The sequence below is a fragment of the Peromyscus leucopus genome, chromosome 23, assembly GCF_004664715.2.
Source record: "Peromyscus leucopus breed LL Stock chromosome 23, UCI_PerLeu_2.1, whole genome shotgun sequence".
NCBI classification, from domain to species: domain Eukaryota; kingdom Metazoa; phylum Chordata; class Mammalia; order Rodentia; family Cricetidae; genus Peromyscus; species Peromyscus leucopus.
The window spans coordinates 20189559-20216020 of NC_051082.1; the positions used below are offsets into that span (position 1 = coordinate 20189559).

Genomic DNA, 26462 nt, shown 5'->3' on the forward strand with positions numbered 1-26462 from the left:
AGGACCAGGAAGGCAGGCAGGCCAGGAAGTGAGGCGGGAACAGGAAGTGAGGCAGGCCAGGAAGTGAGGCAAGATCGGGTACCCCTCTGAGAGGTGTGGCTTCCTGCCCTGCCCCTCTGGATTACAGACTCCATGGGCCCAGACCTTACTTGGGTACTTTTCTGCTGCTCCCAGGGTGGACTTGCCAGGCTCGCAGATGGTATATACGGGCATGGATGGAGCAACAGCTGATATTTCATGGAAAGAAGGGAGATGCATCCTTCTTTGTAGAAGGGCGATTTGTGGGTGTGTATGTGGGTGTGTCTGTCTGTCTGTCTGTCTTAAGCTGCAGACTGAAGCCAGGGAAGCCCTGTTGAGGAGGCCAAGTCTGCCATGGAGTGATGAGACAGGGTGCTCCCTTTTTCCTACACCTGGACCAAGAGAGGCCATGCCCCTGCAGAGGACCTGGGGCCAAGCTATGGAGCTCCAGGTTGAACAGTAAGTCCTGTGGGACTATTTTTATAAAACATTGAAGACAAGGTGGGGTAAGGTTACTGTAGCCCAACTAAACTCCAGCTGCTGGTACCGCACAGGCCCCCAGCACACATAGGGACCTATGCTTCACTGTTTCCGGATCTGGGCCCTAGCCCCATGTGGGTCTTCTCCAGGTACTGAACCGAGGGCGAGACTCCATAGGGTGCCAGGTTCCTGGGCCCTCTTCCATGTTCTCACATTCCCTGTAGTCAGGGTGAATCCTGGGAAGACATAAAGAATGCCCACTGAGGGGCTGGAGAGATGGTTCAACGGCTAAGAGCACTGGATGCTCTTCCAGAGGGTCATAAGTTCAATTCCCAGCACCCACATGGTGGCTCACAACCATCTGTAATGAGACCTGGCACCCTCTTCTAGCCTGCAGGTGTACATGCAGGCAGAACACTGTATACATAATAAATAAATCTTAAAAAAAAAAAAAAAAAACAAAACTTCAGCCACTATAAAGGGGCATCTAAGCCGGGCGGTGGTGGCGCATACCTTTAATCCTAGCACTCGGGAAGGCCAGGTGGATCTCTGTGAGTTTGAGGCCAGCCTGGTCTATTAGAGCAAGCTCCAGGCACCAAAACTACACAGAGAAACCCTGTCTCATGAAACAAAAAAAAAAAAAAATGTCCACTGAACTTAGCTAGAGAGGACACCAAGAGACCCAAGAGAAATTCCATTCGAGTCCTGCTTGGCGAGCCAGTGAATTTACTGTGGTCACTTACAGCAGCCTATTGCATTAAGATTTGGGGAAAGCTGTACCACGGGCAGTCCCTGGGCAATTTCACGGGTAGCCCCAAGCCCCGGTCAGCCTGTGCCCAGCCCTCCAGGGTGACAGGCCTGACCAGCAGAGGTCTCCTGTGGTCATCTCAGGTGCTCTGCTCTAGGTGATGATGGCCATGTCCTGCCTGGAAGACACAACTACACAGAAGGTGTGTTTAGACTTACTGTGGCCTGTGGTTGGTTCGTCTGGAGTGAGTAGACATCTGTTCATGTCTCCTCAGAAAGTATCACACAACGGGGCCTTATGGAATGCAGAGCTCCCCAAAAGTTCTTCTATAATGACGAGGCAGACAATACTTCTCGTTTGCTTCTCTGAGAACTTTTTAATGTAAACACAAAATTTTTGAAGAAATCGTTGGAAAAAGTAACAAGACAATCTGTAAATGTATTTTTAAACAGGCTATGAAGTCAGCATAGAAATATATCCTGAGGGCTGACTCGCTCACCCCATACACCCCTGCCTCACTAGAAAGCCAGATTCAGGCACCCGCTTGGTCAAGAGGCCACCTGAGCACATTGCGGGCCAAGGACTCAGGCTGGACTTGAAGTGGTGGGAACCTGGGTGGCATGCAGGTCGCTGCAGCTAAGTCCGATGGCACTGGAGCAGAGGGCGGGAGCTGCACAAACACAGCCCCATCTGCAGAGCTGGCCGCTGCAGATGAGCTCTGGACCAGGACGCTAGCCCAGCCTCCTGCAGGCGCTCTCGGCACGCGGGGTGTGAGGCTGGGAGGTGGGAGGAGGCGAGTGAGCGCCTCACCACTGTAAGGGCTGTGCTTTCTAAACAGTTCGGTATCTCTCACGATTGGTGTTCCGAATCAGCATGGCTCCATCAGATCCAGCCAAGTGAGGCCGGGACAGAGTGAGCATCCACACACGCGGTCGGCAGTCAGCAGTCAGCACGGGTCACGAGGCTCTGGTGTCCTTCGCATATTCAGTTGGCGTATCGGCATACAGATCCGCAGTCACTGGGCCACACGGCCCACATCTTCATACCGTCCATCATGGTTTCCTAGGAGCTCTGGGCATTGGTGGGGGTTCAGCCGAGCATCTGGTCCTTCGGATGCTGCCCAAGAAGGGCTCTGCCGCTGCTGGGACTATTCCCTTGAGATTAGTGAGCACCAAGTCTTGGTTCCGTCATCGACTTGCCTTGACACTCCGCCAGCACCAGTGAGCAGGGAGGAGGGCCACGGGAGTACAGCGCAGCGCATGAAGTCGGTAGAAATGAGCTAACGACAATCAAGACTTCTCCGACCCTTACACTTCCTAGGTCAGGGTCACCAGGAAGCCCTGACGAAAGGCCTCGAGGGCCGCAAGACCACGTTCTCTGTGACAACAGCAACCTGTACATGGCTGCCTAGGGCCTGCCCATTGTCCTTCTCAAGGCAGTGTCTAGCTTAGAAAAAGGGGGTTTGGATGTTAATATATTAAGGAATTTAATTTACAGATATTTAAAATTATGGATACCTTACAAAACAGTTCTGTGATGATTCTGCAAGCAAGACATGAACAGAAATCAGGCCCGGTGCGAAGTCTCCTCATTATCACTGTCAGCGAGCACAGAGCGCACCCTAATTAAACTGCACACAAATCTGTAACACTGACATCTTTTTTCAGGATTTTTCAATCATTCCTATTTCAATATTTCAAGGCTACCGAGACAAGGCCACCATTGTGAAATCTCTGCGGTGTCCTTCAGAGACCAAGGCTATCTGGGCTGGCATGCTGCGTCCACTCGGCTCATGGTGTTTGCATGGTATGAAAACCTCTGTGGCGCTTTATTCTTCATCACCGAAAAAACCTCAGCACTCGGCCCAGGCCTGAGGTCTGAGAGTCACATGTGAAAGGACAGGACAGGACTCTGCTGCAGGTGTGGCCGGAGTCCCTGAGGACAAAGAACTCTTGGGGTGCTGCGGTTGCTATGACAATGCTGTTGCTAGGATAATTCCAAGGATCACAAGCAAAGTGACTACACAAATGAGGATGAACATCACCTTCTGCAAGAAAAGAGACAGGAATCTACAATGCAGAGAGAAAGAAGCACCATCCCCAGGATGCCCTGCTCTAACTGGGCAATCAAAACAACTGTCCGTCATTAGCAAACACGCTCCAGGGGAGAAAGCAGGGAACAGGAAACCATCTTTCTAGACAGGGCCCGGCTGACTGGTCTAGTTTTATGAATGAGTGAATGAGTGTGCATGTATGCATGTGTGCATGTGTGTGTTTTAACTGCAGGCATTATGGCAAATGTCCAGCTGGCCCAGGCAGAGGATCACACCTGATTTCCGGGGCCTAGCAAGAAGAGCCCGTGGGCACCCATAGAAAGCAAGCCCTTTCCTGACCACGCTGAGAGCCACCAATGGACCTCTGTGACCATAGTCAGCTGACCTCATTGTGCTACAGAGAAAAAAAGTGCATGGTTGTACAGAGACTTATGAAAATATTGAAAAATACTGTTTTTTTAGCAGAGAAAATCCAATATCATCTTTTTCAGTAGACTAAGAGGATGGCATCGGGAAAGATGTATAAACCTCCTTTCCAACAGACATGGAGCTGCAAGTCCTTCTCGTCCCAGGACGGATGCTCTCTGTGCGATTCCGAGGCCCGCACTGACCCCAAGAGCACACTGCTGCTGCCCATGGCAGCCATGCCCGCCCGACAGCTGCTCAAATCATGAGAAGCCTCGCGGGTGGAAAGGCCATGAGGAACTGCAGCTTGGGAGAGCCTTGCCACCACAGTAAAAAAAAGTGTCAAGCACCACCACCGAGTGCCCAGTGTTCACAAGGATGCAGTGCAGGATTGGGGGGGCGGGGGAAATGATCGACAAAACAAGACTTTCCACACAGACAGTGCGACACTCATGGTCCTGCCAGAATTAGCAGGCAGGTGATCAAATTATCAGGGTTTTCATTTTAGTAAGGGTTTGCTGCCAAGGAGGGACCTGAGAAGACTTTGGTCTGCTGCTGTTGTCCACAGCTCAAGCTCCATGCTCTCAGTTCCGTGGTGAACTGAGCAGTGAAGAGTATTTCAGTCAGTCTCAGCTGTGCCCAATATTCTCAAAGTTACAATATAAGAAGCAGGCTGCAGCGGTGCATTAGTGTCCACTGGGGACAGGCTCTGTGGACCAGTGGCCACCCTGCGCAGAGCTGAGTGGCCTCCCAGCCTGTGTCACCTCAGTAAACAGAGGCCACTAAGACCTCCACCGAGCACTCAGCGGACAGGCCCCCGTGACTCTTAAGTGTATTAACACTGGGCAAACACACTAGGGGCTGATTGAAAAGGTTAATAAGTAAATTAGTTGATTAGTCACTTACTGCCACCCTGAGGGAGAGGCAAGCACCCAGCGCCAGCTACGCAATCATTTGCCAACCGATAAGCCAATGATTAGAGCCAGGACAGCGATGACAGCCACCACCACAGCAGCAATTATCCACTTTTTCTGTCAAAGAAAAGCAGGCTGATTATACCACTCTGATTGCACACTGCCACGGTCGAGGGCATCCTTCACTGGGAGTGGAGCGAGTGCCAGAACTCATTTTCAACTCTAACTTACAGGCCCTCTCCTGACGCCTGGAGCAGTCTTTACTTCCCAGGGTGGCTTGATCAATAAGATCAGGCCTCTGAGAGTCAGTCTGCGCTGTAACAAGGGAACACTAGCTTTCTCCGGGGCACACAACAGGCTCATACCGGTTTCCGCTGGACTGAAACATGCAAAGTCAGAGCTCTGACAAGGGAGCCAGCCCACTTCCGCCTCCCTCCCACCGGGGGCAGGCAGTGATGCCCTTTGCAGGCCCTCAGCTGTCCTGGAAGAGCTTGCACGCCCCTGTGGAGCTCTGAAGAGGCAGACAGAGGTGTTACAACTTGTTGCCAAGCAGACATCATCCTCGGCAGGCAGCAATGTGGAACCCAACCCGCCTCCAGCATCAGAGATCTGTCTGCCTTTGAGACTGCCTCCCAGGGCTCCTACCCAAGACACCAGGCCTACCCACGGCCTCAGACGGCCACTTACCTAACAGAGCAAACAGCTCTCACATACAATGGGTCACCAATGATTTTTAGCTGAAACCCAAATCCCATCACCTTGTCCCTCCCTCCAGATGATAGTCAAAGGGAACAGAGCTCAGAAGAGGCAGGCTCGTCCTGACTTGAGGTTCTTAAGGGTTTTAATTACTTACAACACTAAATGGCTAATATACAAATAAGCCAATCAGCTTGGGAAATTTTAGTGAAAAGAATTATTTTGGTTTTAAAATAAAACACATATTTAAAGCACTTCCACAGCTAGAGACCACCCTAGGGCTCAGTCCTCAGCACACGCAACTCACCCGCCTGGCTTTACTCTGATATTTGATGGCTTTCTTGGTTTCTTCCTTGGCGTGTTCGACATAGTCTACAGCATTCATCACGTTTCTCTCGATGTTGTTGACCATTTCACCCTGAAAACAAGCGTCAAACTCAGAAAACGTCAAATCCCTCTGCCGTGTCTCCTGAGACGGCTCTCACGGAGGCCCAGCATGAGAGGGATGGAGACAGGAGGGCGAGGCTGGTGCGGACGTGCCAGCAAACGCAATCCAGTCCCATTCATGTTTCAGAAGCAGCTGAACGGGGTGGGCAGTGACGGCGACAGGTGAGGACTACGGATGAGTTATGACCTGACATATCTTCACAGATACACAGTGAAGGGAGGACCGCAAGCTCGGATTCGTCTCATGTTTTACTGCTGTGTAAAACATTCCACACACAAAGGATGATGTCTTTTCTAAGAGGCAGAAAGTCACCACTGTTTATCTTTACAATATCAGCGAACTAAGGACAGCCTCCGGGTGACAATGAACTGATGACCAGACATGAAAATGGAAGAGACTCCACAGCATGTTGGGGGGATGGGGTGCATTACCTGGGTCCTGTCCAGGAGGAGAGAGAGTCTGCAGCAGCCAATAGCAAAGCATTGGAGAAGGATGGACAGGTAACTATCATTCACAAACAAATGCACTACAAAGTCCTGACTCTGTGTTTCTGGATTATCAACGTTAACACAATGTCAGACTTCTAAAAGGTAGCAGGGAAGTGAGGCCACCAATGGTGGCTGGTCCTAATGATGCTTCATACCATACACTAGCTTTGGAGTGATCATAACTAAAGCCTGAGCCATTCCAAAGCTTTGTGACTTCAAAATCAATCTAATATTCTTATGACACAACTACTTCCCTCTGAACCTAGAAAGTCAACAGATACCCTGCTCCCCAGTTCTTAGACCAAGTGACAACTAGTCCATCCAAGGTCAAAAAGAAACACGTGTCCATCTCTGCCCATCAATGCCCATCCCTGCCCACATACCAATTCCAACCCACCAGTGCCTATCCTTGCCTCTACATAACTGTTAGCATGCTCCACAGGCGTATGGTACTTGAGATTTTTCACACTTTTTTTTTGGAGCTGAAGATCGAACCCAGGGCCTTAAGCGCTCTACCACTGAGCTAAATTCCCAACCCTCACATGTTTTTATGATAAGGTTTATCAAAATAAACACCATTCAGGGCATGTGGTGATGGATATCCTAAACCCTTTACTTATCCAGACAATCACAGAACATCACTAGCTATCAGTCACGACACCCTGACAGCTGCCTCAGAAAGAGGAGAGGAACAAAAGCTTGTCTCACGGAGGCCAGCTGCACTGTAGCCTGCCCCAGACTCTCCTGAGGGATCTGGAAACCCTGGAAGACCAGTTCAGTCTCTGCAGGTTCCCACTGCAACTGAGTCAGTATGGACACATCACACATGCACACACAACTCGACGTTATACTTGCAGGCACTCTGTGGTCCTCCCTGCCTGAGCTGCAGAGCAGGCAAGAACACCCTCATAGTCTCATAGTCAGTCTCACGGATTTTCCCTCAAGGTTAGTCTGGAGACACTGGCCTGACGCTTGCTCAGCCGTTCTTGTAGGCAACAGCCCCAAGAGAAGAAGACCAACGCCCCCCCCCCACACACACACACAGTCCTGCTGTTTTCAGGGTGCTTGGCTTGGCCACCTCCATCCTCTGGGAGCACTGCTATATGTAGCTGAGGTCACATGATGTGTGTTCACCTATATTTACACTTATACATATCCATGGCTACAGGAAGGTTTCTGTATATCCTTTAATTTTAACCTAAAACCCACCACAGACATTTGAAGGTTTCGTTATTCTCCATGAACAAGCACTTGGTTCAAGCACCTGGTGTTGCCTGTGGCTCTCTATCTAAGTCGCTGGCCTGTGAGCATGCCACGGCTCCTGGAACTAACCAGTATCCTACTGAGGAAGTGTACACTCGGGTTTCAGTTCAGCATTAACACCACGAACAACTCCTGAATTTTGAGCCTGGATACCTAGCCATGGCTTTTTTGGCCAGAGTAGGCTGACTCTCCACGACCAGTGGAAGGTGCCTCATTACCTGGGTCTCCACGAACATGGCCATATCCATGAACATCTCGTGCAGCTCTCGGATGCTGGTCTCCAGCTTCATGATGTCTTTGTGACGTGACTCGATCTCGTTGAGAGCTTGCCTAGTGATTTGTGAATCTGATATAATCTTCCGAAGAGAAAAGGAAAAGTATCACTAACTCCAGACTGGCTGGAGAGTTAAAAGCAAAAACTGCCCATCTAGGCTAAATGTGTGCATTCGCAGCTGAGGCACTCACATCCGAGATGAAGATGGACGGCTTCCCGCTCTCCAGCATCTCCTCCAGCTCATCGTCAGTGGTGGTCCTCCCAGCTGAGGGACAACGGAACTGCACTGAGGATGCAGCCGTGGCTCAACAGCCAGGGCTGGCCAACTAAGGGGGCCCCTAAGATCTAACTGGGCCACTGACATCGCCAACAGGGCTTCCCTGCCCTTCCTAAGAGCCTTTCCGTGGCAGAAATGTGACTGAGATGTGTCACAAACCCACCCCGGTGTGACACAGGAGCGGCTGTGCTCTCCTGCAGGTTCACCACAGGCTTCTGGCCAGAGGGAGCTCAGCTGAAGGCGGCCTGTGACAACCGGATGACCAAACCCATGGGAGGTCATCTCCCAGCCAGGCTGGAGGGGCGGCAGGACACAGACAGGCCTGAAGAAATCAGGACCTCGCGCTTTCCAAATGTGACTGACAGAAGAAAAGCAACGGCAGTTCCGAGCGACTCAGCACCTGCCCCTCACTCCAAACTCTGAACACATCTGGCTGACTCTAGGCCCAAAGCCCAGGCATTATTAGAAAAGTTAAGAGGTGTGAAGGAGCCGTGAAGAGTGTCTCCCACACTCTCCCCACTCACTGATCTCTAGCTGGCGCTGGATTCGGCCTTTGCTTCGCTCCCGAAACAGGATCTGTGCTTCATTGTACTCCGTCATGACCTCCACAAACTTCCGGGACAGCACCGAGTGCTACAAGGTGGAAAAGACGGCATTACTGTCTGAGAGTCATTCCTTCCCTAGGAGTGGGGAGCTCGGACTGTCACCCCTGCCAGCGGAAAATAGAGCAAACGCAGCAAGGGAGGCTGCATGACCTGGGCTCCCTGGGCCGGGCCATGGTGGCGCACGCCTTTAATCCCAGCACTCAGGAGGTAGAGGAGGGTGGATCTCTGTGAGTTTAAGGTCAGCTTGGTCTATGAGACTCTGTCTCAAAAAAAAAAAAAAAAAACACCAACAACACCAACAACAAACAAGCCCAGGCCTACAGCCGTCAGCTGACTTCTGAAGGTAGGTATTAGGGGAGGCTGAAACCAGCTGCGAGGCTTGGTCACACCGAGTTGAACTTCCGAGGTTTCGATCATAAACCCCAAACAGTTAAGACCAAACCACTAACATCCAGATGATTCAGCTGGTCCCCTGCTCTGTGGCACAGACCATGTGGGTTTCTGGGGCGTCTCTTCACAGTGAAGAGATGCAGCCCACAGGCGGGCGGCCGGTGACCAGAAAGATGAAAGAACTGGGCTCGGATGTGGCTCGGTGACAGAGCTCTTGCTGAGCACATGCAGGGCACCAGCTCCAATTCCCAGCACAATAAAAAAAAAAAAAAAGAAAGAAAAAGAAATTGCTTTGAGGTTGGACAAAGTGAAATGCCGTTCTTCTGCATCACTTCAATCTAACTGAGGCTGGAAGGCTGACCTGGGTCCGTCGTATCCGCAGGTCCACAGAAGTTCGGTTCCCACTTTCGTCCTGATCACAGCTCTGCTCAATAGCTAGAAGGAAGCAGGGCAGTCACTCAGATATGACAGCAGTCTCAGGATGGCCTCAATTTTCCCCATAAAACGAAACAACAGGTGACCTCTTAAAATAATCCTCTAAAGCAGTGGTTCTCAACCTTCCTAACGCTGTGACCCTTTAACACAGTTCCTCATGGTGTGGTGACCCCCACACACCATAAAACTATTTTTGTTGCTACTTCATAACTGTAATTTTGCTGCTGTTATGAACTGCAATGTAAATATCTGATGTGCAGGATATTTGATATGGATCCCCCAAAGGGGTCAGGACTCACAGGTTGAGAACCACTGTTCTAAAGACTAGCCATCAGAAGAAATGCTTATAACACTGCACACACACACACATGTATTCAATGACAGACATGCGCAAACACCTGTGTCTACACACATTAACACACATGTAAACACATACAAATACCAACAAACAAGCATGCATACAGTTGCATACATAAATGTATGCATACACACCAAAACCATAAACACATGCATACAGAAAAACACACAAAAAGCAAAAACACGCACGAATATGTACACGGGTATGTGACTGTGCATGGGCCTTGTATGTTAGTATTTATGCATTTATATGCTTGTATTTGTGTGTATGCATTTGTGTAGCCACACGTTTGTCTCTGTGTTGTTCTGGTTCTGTCTGCATGTGTGTGCATTTGTGTTTTAAGTATTTGGTGCGTGTATTTGGGCTGTGTCAGGTGTCTTTAAACATCCAGTCACTGTGACGAGTCTGAATTAGATATAAAGTGGTTGTACTCTTGGGAACAACATTGTTTTTAAGGTGCACACTCTCAGGGTCCGCCTTGAGACCAGTGGGGAGTGCATTAGGACCTGGCCAGCATGTCTGCCTCCGGAGCTGCCGCCCCTGGAGAAGAGGGTGTGCCACGCAGAGATGAGATTTGTCCCCTTTGATGTGTCTCTGTGAGTTCAACACGTCTTCCTCACAGATCAAGGAAGGCAACTTGTATTTAAGCACTGTGCGGAAAGCCACAACCCTCACCCAGGCCAGGTGTCACGCTCCACACAGAGCACCATGACCTCAGCTGGGCTCCTGGTGGCTGGAAAGCATGTTCTAGCTAAGAGACCCATCTGAGAGCTTTGTGACTCACTGTAAAGGCTATTCCCCCTTCTCAATGCCACCAACAGGGCCACAGTGAGATGTAGCATGGGAACCAGCGGCCCAGACACACATAGCCAACCTACTTAGAAGTAGTCTCAATTTTTATTTTGGGAAATGTGAGAGTAATAAAAGTCCAAGGAAAAGGTACCAATGTCCACACCACACCAGCACCCTAGAAGGCAGACTTACCCTTTAGCTTGCCTCGGATCCGGTTAGCGGTTTTCTTGATCTCTTTGTTCAGGTCTTCCAGCTCTTCTTTTATTTCTTTAAAAGGTTCAAATAAAGCATTTGAGCTGGAACACTCGACCCCTGCACATCCACGCATGCGGGCCAAGCACGGAAGCATCGGGCTTTCTCTCCCCAGCGCCTTCCCAAGCACGCTTGCCCCAGCCACCACTGCCATGCCCAGACCAGCTCCTGGTACACCCTGAACTGTGCCATTGGATGCAGCTGGTGGGGACCAGAACTGCAGGCTCACTCCTGCTAACCTTCACCAGGACGGGAAGTGCAACAACCACACTCTGGAAGAGGCCTGCCCTGGCATCAGAGGTCCCTCCTGCTGGGACCATCCTCCCAGTCCTCCTTGCTCCATGGGACACACCATGCATGCCACTCTCCAGGAGACCTGGCTCTAAACCTTCAGAGCCAACTCTGGTGCCCTAGCTATTCTCGGGGTGAAAGGTCACCTGCTACGGCTAACTGACAATGGTAGTCCCTCAAATGACTGAACCCTTATGACATCTAAGAAGGCTCTGGGGGACCCCACCCAGAGTCTTTCTTGCAATCTGAGGTGAGGTCAGAAAAACACCCATGGAGCTGAAGCATACCGAGGCCTGGCAGATGCCAGGGAGGCCCTACAAATCCCCAGTGTGACCAGAAAATCAGAGACTCTGAGGCTCCCCAGGAGGAAGCAGAATACGCAGCCTAAAAACAGGCAGACTGGCTCCTTGGGTCAGCAGAGTAGCCAACGGTCAGTGAGCTGGCCTAAAGTTACAGTGTGCAGAAGCAACCAGACACTGGGGGAGGCTCCACAGGCCACGCCTCATTTCCTGGCTTCTTCTGTAAGTGGTAGTCAACCCTGAAAGTTTCGAAACAAAGGCATTCGATGTTTCTAAGCAGAGCTGAGATTTAGAAAGATTATCCAGATATTCTAAGGCACGGGGAAATGGAAATGCCCGCTGAGTCCAGTCCCACCTGCTCTGTAAGCACACGGCACACAGCTGACCTCTAGATTCAGAATCCCTCTCAGTCTTGATCACTAACCCAGCTCTGGCAAGCAACCACTGCTTTCCAAATTAGCCTGTTGTTAATATCCGCAAACACCAGGTGCACCGTCCCTCAATGGTGGGCACAGTGCAGACCACTGTCATGGCTGGAGTCCCACCGGGCACACTCACATATCCTTTGGATCCTGCCTCGCAGTGGTCCTCACCCAGCTGGACTCTGACACCCTGGAACGCCAAGGGGGCCTGGGCCTGCTCAGATGCATGCGCATAGGACTCCATCTAAGGGGAAGCTGGAGGACAGACAGACAGGCGATAGACTTACTTCCTTCTGGGTTTGGGGCAGAAAGGATGATGCTGTGGTTCTTCTTCACGTCTTCCACGTGCTGAGCAATCCTGGCTATGCTGCCTCGAATCTCCTCCACCTAGGAAAGAGACACTGGTAAGGTCAAAGCTGCCACTGCTGTCCATCTCCCAAAGAGGGAGGCTGGATTGTCACTTAAAAAAACAAAAACAAAAGGGTTCAGTGGGTCAAGGTGGCTGCCACCAAACCTGACGATCTGAGTTTCATCCCTGAGACCCACAGTGGAAGGAGAGAGCCAACTCCCCAAAGGTACCCTGACTTCCACTTGCCTGTTGTAGCATGCACATGAGCGTATACACACGTGTACACATACACACACACACAGACACACACACACACACACAAATTAAAATGTAATAAGGACATAAAGAAATCCACCATATTACCATTAGGATTAAAGCAGCTGGGCGGTGGTGGTGCACACCTTTAATCCCAGCACTTGGGAGGCAGAGCAGGCGGATCTCCGTGAGTTTCAGGCCAGCCTGGTCTACAGAGTGAATTCCAGGAAAGGCGCAAAGCTACACAGAGAAACCCTGTCTCGAAAAACCAAAAAAAAAGACCTATGGCCTAGTTGGAGGATGTGTGTCACTAGGGGTGGGCTTTGAGTTTTCAGAGGCTCAAGCTAGGCCTAGTAGTTCACTCTCTCTTCCTGTTGCCTGTGGATCCAGATGTAGAACTCTCAGCTACCTCTCCAGCACCATGATGCCACCATGCTTCCCACAATGATGACAATGGACTAAACCTCTGAACTGTAAGCCAGCCCCAATGAAATGTTTTCCTTCATAAGAGCTGCTGTGGTCATGGTGTCTCTTCACAGCAGTGAGATCCTAACCAAGCCCCAGGGTGATCTAGCTGGTCCTACACAATAGAGACTAAAGAACTCACGTCAGGAAGGAAGATGTGACGTGAGAAAGGAGCACTGTGCTGTCAGGAGAGAGGGGCTGCAAACCAGGAAAGTCGTCTCCAGACCCAAGAGCGGTCCCTCCTTCCTCTGCAGCATTTCAATCTTAGCTTGACCTCAGCCTGTAATGCTCCCTGAAGACAGACAGACAGCTCTAGAGCTAGGAGACAGGATGTGCTGCTTACAGCTCCCAGTCTCTGGTCACTTGTCACAGCAAAACAGGAAACACACATTTGCACATTTTGTGTATGAAAAAGTACTTTCTTTCTTGTCATGGTCTGGATGGGAATGTCCTCCACAGGGTCCATATTTGAATACTTGGTACCCAGCTGGTGGCACATTTGTGTAGGTTTCAGAGGTGTGGCCTTGGTGGAGGAAGTAGTCACTGGGGGCAGGCCTTTAGGTTTCCCCATCTCATACTATCCCCGATAGCCAGCTCTCTGCTTTGCGCTTGCAGTTTAAGATGTGAGCTCTCAGCCTGCTGCTCCAGCTGCCATGCCTGCAACTTACTGCCACGCCTCCCTGCCATAATGGACTCTTATTCCTCTGCAACCGTAAGCCCAAAAAACTTTCTCCTCCGTAAGTTATCTGGGTCATGGTGATTTATCACAGCAACAGAAAAGTAATGAACACACCTCCAGATCAGTGAAACCATACACAGCGAGGCACATTATGTATAGCTAGATTGGCTTTCTATGGAGGCAGCCTGGTCCTGTGTCCCAAGTTACTGCTGAACAACTCTGTCCCTGCACCTTCCTGGGGGTGCAGGAGTGAAGAGGCACACACCTCAGTGTCACTGTGACCCTTCTGAAGGGCAGTAGGGGGGGCAGGAAACCACAGCCCAAGGCCCAGAGACATTCTGAAAACCGAGGTATTAAAGAAAAATCCCACATGTGACTCCACTGTTGCAGGGCGGAACAGTGGCTCCACAAGGCTGGGGTGGCATAGGCCATCTCACTCACCACTGCTACTACACAGCACAGACAGCACATACTAGGGAGTGTAGTTATAGTAACCATGGAAACCACAATAAAAGCTAGTGGGGGGGGGGGCTGGAGAGATGGCTGGGCAGTTAGAGCACTGACTGCTGTTCCAGAGGACCTGGGCTCAATTTCCAGCACCCACATGGCAGCTCACAACCATTTGTAACTATAATTCTAGGGGACCCAACACCTTGTCCTGGCCTCTGTGGGCAATGCATACATATGATGTACAGACATATATGCAGGCAAAACACCCATAAATATAAATTACTTTAATAAAAATGGATTCTTTTAATATCTTGGCTGTGTTGCTGTGGAGGCTGAAATCAAGGGACAGTTGCTGGCTCCAGTGCAGAGATGGCATTTCAATTTGCATTAGAAAGTACCACTTTCGACAGGCGGTGGTGGCACACGCCTTTAATCCCAGCACTCGGGAGGCAGAGCCAGGAGGATCTTTGTGAGTTCGAGGCCAGCCTGGTCTACAGAGCCAGATCCAGGAAAGGCACAAAGCTACACAGAGAAACCGTCTCAAAAAAAGAAAAGAAAAGAAAGTACCACTTTCAAGAGAGTCTCTTCCACCCATTATAACTATCTTCTCAGGAAGTTCTCCACTCGGGGCCTTGCTTTATTGGTCTTTAACCAAACCCTCCCTGGTCAGGAGCAAATTCTGTCCTGTGCATCATTCTGTGTGATGTGTACAGTCTACAGGCCCTGCTACCGGGGGCCTTCTGCTAACAAGCCCTGGGTGTTTCTCTGTCTAAGGTGTCACTTCACAGGAGCAACTATGAAATAAGAAAGTCAGTAACAAATAAATGCAGCTTGTGCTTCTGGGAGAATCAGATAAATACAGTCACAGTCAAAGGTCTCGGAGCCCAAGTACCCTACTTCCCACGTGGCCAACACCCACAGCAAATGAGGTCCCAGACACTGAGCTAGAAGTCAGGATTCCTGCTTCCAAGGGGCCAAAGAGCCACTCCAGAGGTGTGGCTGGCTTCCCAAGGGAGGAAGTACTGCTTAGGACATTGCAGCTCCAAGTCATAGAAGAGCAGCAAACACACAGCCCTGACCCACCCACCCAGGTACACTGGTCCCGCGTCCCACAGTGCCTCCATCCCTGTGTATATCCAGCCCTCCCTCCCAGGCTGTCCGAATGAACAGTCACTGTGTCAATATCAAGTGTAATTGTGATGCTGCTCAAAGTCCCAAAGAACTTAACATATTTCAAACAACTTTAAAAACAGCCACGGTCAGGAGGCTGAGGCAGCGGGATGGCAGGGCCAATGGTAACCTGAGCCACACACGGAGACATTATCTCAAAACTCCAAAATCAAAAAACCTGCAAAAATACAGTCACGTGTCAGTCACGATGGGGAAACTCTGAGGACCATATGGCTGGGTGACTTGCCGGTGGGAGTGACATGGAGTACAGATGGCTTTGACGGTACCAGTGGCACAACCTCATGGCACCACGGTCAGATAGAAGGTCCACCGTTAGCGAAGACGCGGTTCCGGGGTGCATGGGTGTGCTGTTTCACAGGTGACCACAAACACTGCTACAGTAAGGTAATCGGGGCCAAAGGTAAAGTCTGAGGCTGCCCGTCCTGAAGCACTTACCTGATGGAAGAAATCGTCCATGAAATGGTCCTTCTCAGCAATGACGACAGCACTGTCTCCATCGTCACTTTTCCTACACTGCAAGGGAAAACATCTTCAGAGTGTCTCACGGGCCCCACAGCACCTCCGCCCACTGAGCACCGAGTGCAGCAGAGCTGCCGCACTCCACAGCCTGCAGCCACCTAATTCTGGTGACACCAAGGGGGGGGGGGCGGGGAGCCCAGGAAGAAAACAAAGGCCAGATACCTATGCAGGTGGTCAGCCAGGGCCACTCAAAACAGGTCTGTCTCATTATAGATGGTTGTGAGCCACCAAGTGGTTGCTGGGAACTGAGGTGGCTCACAACAGTCTGTAATGAGATCCGGTGCCCTCTTCTGGCAGGTAGGCATGCATACAGGCAGAACTCTGTATACATTAATTAAAAAACAAAAACACAAACAGGTGTCTCCAAGAACTGAAGTACTACTGTACATACACACATACATGCACACACACATACACACAGAGTCATCCCAGGGATTGACTCTGGGCTCTGAGCATGCTAAGCAAGTACTCTTAGCACTGGGCTACATCATTATCCCTGTAATATTTATATTTTCTGTAAAGATTAAAAATGCTACTGGGGGTGGGAGCTGGAGAGACGGCTCAGTAGTTAAGAGAATTGGTTGTTCTTCCAGAGATCCTAACTTCAATTCCCAGCACCCACATGGAGGCTCACAACTGTCTATAACTGTAGTCCCATGGGATCTGATGCCCTCTTCTGGTGTGCAGATGAACATGAAGGCAAGATACCATATACATAAAATATATAAACAAATAAATCTTTTTCTTTTTTAAGGTGGGTGGCAGCAATACATGCCTTTAATCCCAGCATTCAGGAGGCAGAGGCAGGTAGACCAGCCTGGTCTTCAGAGCAAGTTCCAGGATAGCCAGGGATACATAAAAACCCTGTCCCAAACAATAAAAAAAAAAAAAAAGGCCGGGTGTGGTGGCGAACACCTTTAATGCCAGCACTCGGGAGGCAGAGGCAGATGAATCTCTGTGAGTTCAAGACCAGCCCGGTCTACAAAGTGAATTCCAAGACAGCCAGGGCTGTTACACAGAGAAACCCTATCCTGAAAAACAAAACAAAACAAAAAGTAAAATAGATAAAATAAAATGCTACTAGGTTTGGTGGTGTACACCTATGATCCTAGCACTTGAGAGGTAGAGGCAGAATGACCAGAAGTTCCAGGTCAATCTCCACTACAAAATGAGATCAAGGCCAGCCTGGGAAACAGGAGAGCTCATCTAAAAACAAGCAAAACTTCTGACAGCACTAGCTAACTTTTGTAGAGTGCGTACTAACTTCCGAGGTGTGTCAGCTGGCATCCTTTCTTTCTAAGAGGGTAACGATCACCACACTGTGTTAATAATAAGAAACATTAGGACACGGAAAGAGGAGTTGGGGAAACCAGAATCAAGTAACTGGAGAAGACAGTAACATCACAGACACAGCTAGAACCGAGCTACTTTTTAGCAACGGCCTAAACAGGACCAAACATACACAGAACCAGACACTTCCTTAAGCCTGATGCATGGCCTTGGAGATCCTGAGAACGCTGGATGACGTACTAACTAGCCCAGCTGTTGCTGCCCTTGGGGCCTGGGGCCTTGTGTCTGCACAGGATGCTAGTGGAATGCTGGCATTGCCTCCCTTCCACGCCATCAAAGCCTCTACAGCAGACAGCTCTAAATTGGCCAGCATCGGCTTCTGTCACAGCTCTAAGCCCCCTCAGAAGCTGGCCTCTAAATCCCACTGCTGAGCCCAGCCTGCCAGGAGGCACCGGGGAGGGACTTGCTGAGCTCTCTCCCCTAGGGGAGCCCCATGAGTCAGCAAGATCCCAGCCTCCCAGCCTCCTGTCCAGCAGCCAAGCCCGGCAAGGCATCTTAGGAACCGACGAGCCTTCACCCTGCAGGTCTGACACACAGCAGCGCTCCTTTACCACCCATGAAAACGTGCAAACAAAATTCTACTACAATTCTCAGCTAAAAAAAAAAAAAAAAAAAATCTGCGAATTTTAAGACACGTTAAAGCCGAGCAGTGTGGCGCTGGCCTTTAACCCCAGCACTCGGAAGGCAGAGGCAGCGATCTCTGAGTTCCAGGCCAGTCAGGGTTACAGAGAGAGACCCTGCCCCCCTGCCCATCTCCCCCCCCCAAAAAAAAAAGAAAGGAAGAAAGAGAAATATGTTATAAAAGCACAACGAATTCTGCCTCTCTCGTACCACCCAGGTCCCTCACTATGGCACGCTCAGCTCTTCCCACATCCTATACACCCTCTAGTGCTGTTTGGTGGATAAGATGGCTGGTTAGTAAAGGCTCGGGTGTGGCTCTAAGATAGAGACAGGAGTATGAGAGGAACCTCTGTCACTAGGGGAGAAGAGTGTGAAGGGGCCCCAAAAGAGCTTGACCACACAGCAGCCATGACAGGCTTAGGGGCCTAGACACAGCTTCTGTGACAGGCTTACTGGCAGGCGACACCCAGATCCAGGAAAAGCCTTAAGCTGATACCACCCAGGGATCCACCCAGGGGTGAGGAAGTACCTGACACCCCAAACATTCCAACCATTAGATAAAGTGGCCAGATGTCCTTGAGTCTAGCACACACCTACACACCTATTTTTTGTTTTACAGATACCCCTAGACAATTGTCATCCAATCAGGGCCCTGGACACTGGAAATTCCCTCACTCCAACATCCGCTATGATAAAAACTGCCCCACCTGAGTTCAGGGCTCTCTGCTCTCTGCTCTCACTGCTGTGTTGGACAGACAGAGGAACTAAGCTCTGGCGCTTGATTGAAATAAAGGCTCTTTGCTTTTACATGCGGGATTCAGTCTCCGTGGTGGTCTTTTGGGGGTCTCTGTGATCTGGGCATAACAATGAGACCTTATAGCTAGGACCAGCTTAATAAAAAAGGGACATCAGGCTGGAGAGATGGCTCAGCGGTTAAGAGCACTGACTGCTCTTCCAGAGGTCCTGAGTTCAATTCCCAGCACCCACATGGCAGCTAACAACTGTCTGTAACTCCAAGATCTGACACCCTCACACAGACATAATACATACAGGCAAAACACTAATGTATATAAAAGAATAATAAATAAATTTTAAAAAAAAGGAATCACCTAAGAGTGCCTTATATATCCACGAAGCCTAGCACAGCCCCCTCTGGCTCCTCAGGGCCACACACCTGCATCCTGTCTTCCTGGCCCATGGACACCCCTTCTGTGTGACTTTCCCGAGCCCAAGTCATACTGTCAGTCAACTGCTCGCCCAGATGCCCGGAATGAAGGACAGTACTGAAATATGTATGACAGGCTGAACCAACAGCCCTAAGCAAGGGAACCACAGCTGGGACAGGGGCACTGACATGCCCAGTTAGGATGGCTACTCCAGAGGAGGGTAGATTATTAATTAAGCTGAGACAGTCACAGAGCAAGGTGAGATCAAAGCACAGGGGATCTGCAAGCTTGGGAATGGAGTGTCAAGGACCAGTGTCTCGGAATCTACAAGATGCAAAGAGAACCCGGCAGTGGTGGTGCATGCCTTTAATCCCAGCACTCGGGAGGCAGAGTTCAAGGCCAGCCTGAGCTACCAAGTGAGTTCCAGGAAAGGCACAAAGCTACACAGAGAAACCCTGTCTCAAAAAAACCAAAAAAAAAAAAAAAAAAAAAAAAAAAACCAAACTTCAAGCCACCCTGTATAACCCAGTGAGTTCCTCTCGGGGTTGGGGGAGGGGGGAACAGGTGCTGGTAGGATATGCCTATAATTCCAGCACTTGGGAAGCAGGGGGTAGGAGGATCCTGAGTTTGGGGCCAGACTGGGCTACACAGCAAACTCTAAGCTAACCTGGGATATACAGCAAGACATAGATAATGGATGGAGGGAGAGAGGGAGGGAGGGGAGGGGAAGGGAGGGGAGGGGAAAGGCTGCTGCAGGTATCCCACAGTGCCCTGGAGCCATGAGCACCTCAAGTACCCCATTTCTGACAATCCTCTCTGAGAATGAGCCATGGCCTGAAAATGTGCCCAGAGTCTCAGAGACACAAGGCAGTGGCAAGTTCAAGACAGGGTGGTTAGGGAATCAGGGGCACATGGAGAGAAACCATTCTGCACCTCTGGGCAGGCCGCTGGGACAGAAGGTGACCATTGCTATGGACACTGGGAAAAGCCAGACAGGGACTTGCCGGTGGTGAAGCTGTGAGCGAGGCAGAGAGGGAGAACATGCAGGGTCACAGAGGCTAGGAAAGCTGTCAGGAAGGAGGCTCATCCTGCAGCTAAGAGGCCAAGAGGAAGTCTGGCCATGGCAGATGCTCTCAGGCCATAGAGTTTACATATATCTTGAGCAAAAACAGGAAACAATTGGTCTACGGAAAAACCCAGAATCTCCTCTACATGACCAGATCCGTTCTGATTTACTAACATCCTAAAATGCAGCTCACTGTGCCTTCTTGCTCTTCCGCTCTCAACCACGGGAATTCACGGCACCCAGCCACTTCCAGTCTGTCTCTAGGGCCTCCTCTAGCTCAGACCTGGCACTCTCTCTGTGCTTGTATGTCAGAGACAGATTCACCCTGGACGCAGAGGTTAAGCCATCTCAGGCAAGCTGCTCCAGGTTTTGTGTTAAATGGGCAGAGGAGCCAAGCAGGAAGCTTCTCTCGGCCCATACACAATCTGTGAATGCAAACCGCTTTCCACAACTAATCCTCTTTGCAATAAGATCTTACTACATCACCTAAGCAAACCTGGAACCCAGGACCCTCCTGCCTCAACCTCCCAAGCATTGGAATCATGGCCATTCAAAGGAGATCATTTTTAAGTCCTTCACAGGTGATCACCATGAGTACCTTTTCCTCAGGTGGATGCATACACAGCTAATGAGGAGCTTTTCTGCAAAACCTCAAACTCTGGGTCACTAGGGCCATTGCAGTTCAGCCATTTTAACCACAAAATTAAACACTAGATCTTATCTACAAAGAAGTAACATTTGGATATACGGTGTGAAGAGGCAGGCAACCCATCCCAAACTACTTGAAAAAATGCATTTCACTAAACAAAAATTAAACTGGAAAGTAGCCCTTTGTTTGTCTTTTGAAACAGGGTCTCATGTGGCCCAGGCCAGAAGCTACGAACTCAGAATGCTTTATATTTCTGACCCTTCTACAACCCCCTCCCAAATGCTGCGATTACAGCCAGGGGCCACCACGCCCAACTTTCCTGCTCATGCTTGTAATCCCAGAATGGGGAGGCTGAGGCAGGAGGCTTGCTAGGAGGTCAAGGTCGGCCTAGGCTACCTAGTTAAGTTCCAAGCTGGCCTGGGCTGTAGTGTGAGACCATCCCCCAAACCTCCCCAACCAAAATGAAAAACAAACTCGGAAGGCAGAGCCAGGCGAATCTCTGTGGTTTACAGAACGAGATCCAGGACAGGCACCAAAACTACAAAGAGAAACTGTGTCTCGAAAAACAAAAAAAAAAAGAAAGAAAGAAAAGAAAAGCAAGTTCCTTTAAACATGCCAAATTCAATTCAGTTAATTTTCGACTAGGGATATTAAAGAGAAAGTGGCTTTTTCTAACTTCCTGAAAACAGAAACCCTAGTAGGTATCAACAGTGTAAGCCCAGGGCACTTGCCTCTTGTCCCAGAGGCTCCTGGGTTAGATACACACCTCTCTGAAAGGCAGAAAGACAACCACCATACAAGAAAACCCGAGTATTCAGAGTTTCGTATGCAAGTTAGAATTACAGTATGTACGCGATGCCTTTTAAAATGTGGGTCCTGAGGACTGCCCCCATTGTCCTCAAGCTCGCAAGGCAAGCACTTTACCAACTAAGCCATGTCCCCAGGCCACCGATTCACATGCCCGCCTTATTTTTGGACATCCTGGGATAAAGAATGACTTACTGGGGCCCATGAGATGGCTCAGTGGGTCAGTGTGCCTGCCATCAAGCCTGACCACCTCAGTGTGACTAAAGACTCAAATGGTGGAGACATAAACAACTCCAAGTGGTCTTCTGACTTCCACATGCGCACTGGGGTGCGTGCACTCAAATAAACACATCAAGTTGATGTATTTGTTTTTAAATTGCTGTTTGAGTTTCTGACTTGAGTTTCAATTAGAAAAAAAAAAATTAGGTTTGGGATCAGGACAGAATTCCCAACAACTTCTGAGATGGCCCTCAGCATACTTCTGCCACTTTGGACTACTCATCTATTCATACGAAGGAGCTTTGGGACATCGACTATTATAAAATCCAAAAAGCAACACTGTGCTCTGAATCCCATAGTATCAAATATTCAACCAAGATTTAATTCTTTATGTAAAAACAAACACATATATCTCATTTGCTGTCATCCTTGACAAATGGTAAGTGTATGGATACCAAAGAATTGTTTAAAGATACATCTATGATTTATCATTATCAGTCAATGCTCCGTTTATATAACTGTATTACACAGACTTACACATGCAGGAGCATGTAAAAATTTCTCAAGTGAAAAGGGGTCACTAGTGAAAACACTTAAGAAACCAGGTCTCAGGGCAGTGGGCCTCAGACCCTGCTCCAGGGCTGCAACCCTTCAGAGAGCGGAGGCTGGGTTTCCGCTGCAAAAGCAAACCCAGCCACAACCAGCAGAAATCACTCTGGTGTTTTCAAGAGGGAAGAAATCCAACTGATGATGGTGGCCTTGACAGTCTCGACTCCTGCCCATTCTATCATCACCAACTCCAGTTTCACACTGACCGCCTCATTCACAGTGGTGGCATCTTCACTCAAATGGAACGCATTGAAGTCAAGTCACTGCTAATACAAGTAAGTCACTGCCACTTTACAGGCAGCAGTACAGATGGAACTCGAAACTGGTCACAGTCAATGATGTGGAGACAAACAAGAGGGAACCCGGGGAAATGACACACACACACAGCTAAAGCACTGTCAGGTTGGCATTAGAGACAATGACAGGCTCTTAAGGCTTTCATCATAAACGGTCTTCCCAATGTTCATCTTTCCGTCAGCATGCAAAGACGCTGGTGGATGAGGCAGCTGACTCTCTCGCTGCTCCAGCTGCCTTGAGCGAAAGGACTGTCGGTCAACCAGCCATCTGGCCTCCCCCTAGGCCAGCCCCAGCCATGTTGAACATTACATGCTTTGAGGAACCCACACAATGCCTGGAGCTGACGGCTCCAGCTCCAAAAGGCACAGCCTCTGCCAGCCTTTGTGAACTCTGGGGGGACCCAGGAACCATTTTCCCCTAAATCAGCAGGATGGATGCTAAAGAGGCAAACTGGGAGCCGGGCGGTGGCGGCGCAAGCCTTTAATCCCAGCACTTGGGAGGCAGAGCCAGGCGGATCTCTGTGAGTTCGAGGCCAGTCTGGTCTACAGTGCGAGATCCAGGACAGACACCAAAGTGACACAGAGAAACCCTGTCTCAAAAACTAATCACCTAGCAAGTCAGAGATGGAAAAAAGGAAAGACAGGGATATTCCATGCTCACAGACATGTCAGGCATCCTTGTCACTGGGGACAGGCTGCACTGTCCTGTCAGGTACCCTTGTCATTAAGAACCAGGGACAGCCTTTACTGTCTTGGCTGGGACCGTTGTCATTGAACCTTCTGCAAGGTTTATCTGGATTCTTTTTTTTTGAGACAGGGTTTCGAGCAAGCTTCTTGGGAGTGGTCTTGCCCCACCCCCACTTCCAGCGGCGCAGGAGGGGACTGGTGGCGTGGAGAAAGGCAGGTGCAGCAGCTCTGACCGACAGTGGAGCGGACAGGACAGCCTGACAGCACACACCGAGTCACGGCAGCTGCAGGGGAGGAAGGGCAGGACCAGGGTCAACGGAGAAGCAGAAGCAGCCAGAGCGGCAGTAGCTGCAGGGTGGGAAGCCGCTCAGCAGTTCTAGGGTGTGACAGGAAGGAGCAGAGGAGCGGCGGAGCGGAGGCCGGAGGCGCACAGAAGCCTTTAAGGGCCAGAGAAGAGTTCCAGAGGGCTGTCGGGTCTTTAGGGCCAAGGGTCTCAGACCTCAGCGGAGACTGTCCTAGCAGCTGTTAAGGCCCCACTGCCCAAGCACGCTTGCTCAGGGTCCCACTCCTAGTGCCTAGAGCTGTGACACTGGAGGGCACTGCCACCTGCTGCTGCTGCTCCTCAGGGTCGTCAACAAAACCTACCAAGAGTCCAGCCCTGGAAGCAATTTCTCTCCCTTCCCAGGTTTCTACCTGGATCCAGCAAAAGACCCCCAGGTGGGTGAGGGTCACCAAGCAGATCAGCACAGAAACATGAAATGCCGTGTGTGTAGAAGTTAAAACGCTGCTCTCCAGGGGGTAGAAAACAATGGTTGCAGGGTCTGGGAAGGGTACAAGGGAACAGTGCAGACAGGTGGCTCTGGGGTCCGGCTGGAGAGGAAAAATGCCTTCCAATGCTCGGCATCACAGTCGGGTAACTATGGTCGATGACTTGCAAGTAGCTACTGAGGAGGGTCTTGAGGTGCTCACCCCAAAGAAATAAGCATCTGAGAGGGTATGGTCAACCACCCTGACTGGGCTCGAACTGCATACATGTCTTGAATGTCACATCATACCCTAAAAGTGGGTACAATGACTATGTCCACTGCAAATGTAGATAGATATACATTGTAAGCCCTCTTCCCCTCTAAAGAGCTCAGCCTCTCTCTTGCTACAATGCTCACTAGTGACTAAAGCCCTGTGTTAAAGTGTAAACACATTTCTGGTCCCCAGTGCACTGGGAAAATACCTCAGGCAGCTGTGGGTGGTGGTGACCGCACCAGGCACCTAGCCCCTGAGCGCCAAGTTCGTGTGGAGTGTCTGTGAGGGACCCTTGGTACTGCATTCTGTATCAGGCACGGCATGAAACACAGCAGTGGGAAAAGGGACCCTACAGGGTGGAGCGGGCAGCTGGAGAGGTTGTGATAAGAGCCTTGCAAATGAGACCAGGCAGGCAGTGCCATGGTGTGTCCCAAGCAGGCATCAAACATCAGCCCAAGCCGGGCGGTGGTGGCGCACGCCTTTAATCCCAGCACTCGGGAGGCAGAGCCAGGAGGATCTCTGTGAGTTCGAGGCCAGCCTGGGCTACCAAGTGAGTCCCAGGAAAGGCGCAAAGCTACACAGAGAAACCCTGTCTCGAAAAACCAAAAAAAAAAAAAAAAAAAAAAAAAACACATCAGCCCAGGCCTGGAGGTCTAAGCCCAGCCTTTGCTCCTTGCCTAAAACCCTGAACCACCTCTCACTCATTGAAATTAGACCTGTTAGGGGTCAAAAAGATCCTGACCCACAAACATCAGTCCACAGCAGCCAGGGGTATAGAGCCAAGGCAGGCAGAGAACCCATCCCCAGACACCTACCGGAACCTGTGCCCAGAAGTGCTCTCCCCAGACTAGGATACAGCCAACACAGGCTCTGGACCTCTCCTATTGCCCACCCCTGGAGTCCCAACAACCTGAGTTCCTGGGAACCCAGGGAACCCCAGGAGTCTTGTCCCAGGAACCCACTCGCAGCCCTGCCCAGGGACCCACGGAGATCTCGCCCCCCAGGAACCCCACCCTAACAACCCATGAAGACCCCAGGAACCCTAGAGTCCTTCCCCCTGAGACTCTGCTCAGAAATACTGCTCGGCTCCCTTCTGTGCATCCTGTGACGCTAGAAAACCCTGGAGCCCATTCCCTGGGACCCTGCTCGGAAGCCGCTTGGGTCCTTCCTCAAGACTACTCCCTGCCACCCCTGGAGACCCCGGTGCCTCTGGAGACCCCAGGACACCTAGAACTCTCTTATTCGATCCCTCCTAGAGACACTGCCCGGGTCCCACCCGGGATGTACTTCCTCAGACCTCTCTTCCCTGGTCTCCCTCTCCAGGCCCACCTCCAGGGGTCCGCCCCCGGCCCCCCTACTCAAGCTCCTCCTAGGATCTTGCTCCTGGACTCCCCTTCCTGAGTCCCTCCCCCATCATCCCTCTCTCCGGGTCCCTCCTGGAGTCTTTGCCCCGGACCCTCAGCAGCCCGCCCGCCCGCCCGCCGGCCCGGACCGCTATCCGGCGCACCGCTCACCGCCGTGAGGTCGGGCAGCCGGTCCCGCATCCCCACCGGCCAGCAGGGCGGGGCGCCCGCCTCTCAGCTGCCCGGCCGCACACTCTCGAGTGGCCGCGTCGCCGCCTCTGCCCGCCGGGGTCCTGGCCCCGCGCCGCCGCCCTCCCTCGGCCAGGCGCTACCACGGCAACCGCGCCCGCGCTCTCTGCGCTTGCGCCTGCCCCACCCCCTCCCGCGGGACCCCGGGCGCCTGGGCGGGTCGTCGCGAGGGGTGGGGAAGTGGGCGTGGTTCCATCTGGGGGCGGGGCCTGGCCTAAGTGCTCGGCCGGCGTGGTTAGACTGTTTAACGCGCTGTCTGCCCTTGCTGATCGCTGTGCTTTCGCTCGTTTTGTTTACTCAAACAATTCAAGAGCTGGGGGTATAGATCAGTGGCTAGCCCTTGCCTGCCATGCGCTAGATTTATGCCCAACCGCGAAAGAACAAAATTCTAAATTCACTTTACAGCACACACGGACAGCAAAGCAATCAGGAATAAGGTAGGCACACCTATCACCTATCCTGACCCTGAGAGCGCCACACCTGGGTCCTCAGACAAAGAATACCTGCAGGTTTCCCCCTTGATGCAGTTCTGATGGGAGACTCAAGCAGCGCAGCTATTCTTCT

At 50.9% G+C, this 26462-nt stretch overlaps 1 protein-coding gene across 4 annotated transcripts; it reads right to left on the reverse strand.

Moving 5' to 3' along the window:
* Positions 1 to 1602: 1602 nt before the first annotated feature.
* On the reverse strand, positions 1603 to 25998 carry Stx2 (syntaxin 2). 4 transcript variants are annotated; one of them, XM_037198269.1, is made up of 11 exons: positions 25821 to 25998; positions 15733 to 15805; positions 12196 to 12295; positions 10837 to 10911; positions 9421 to 9494; positions 8589 to 8697; positions 7979 to 8052; positions 7732 to 7869; positions 5622 to 5732; positions 4611 to 4735; positions 3207 to 3293 (listed from the first exon to the last, which is right to left on the reverse strand). In XM_037198269.1, the coding sequence occupies exons 2-10, from the start codon at positions 15751 to 15753 to the stop codon at positions 4655 to 4657; spliced, it is 783 nt and encodes a 260-aa protein (XP_037054164.1). In that variant the 5' UTR covers positions 15754 to 15805; positions 25821 to 25998; the 3' UTR covers positions 3207 to 3293; positions 4611 to 4654. The 4 variants fall into 4 exon arrangements, with proteins under 4 accessions (XP_028726028.1, XP_037054164.1, XP_028726026.1 ...); XM_028870193.2 differs by having other exon boundaries at positions 15733 to 15810; positions 25821 to 25942; XM_037198268.1 differs by having other exon boundaries at positions 15733 to 15810; positions 25814 to 25870.
* Positions 25999 to 26462: the final 464 nt, after the last annotated feature.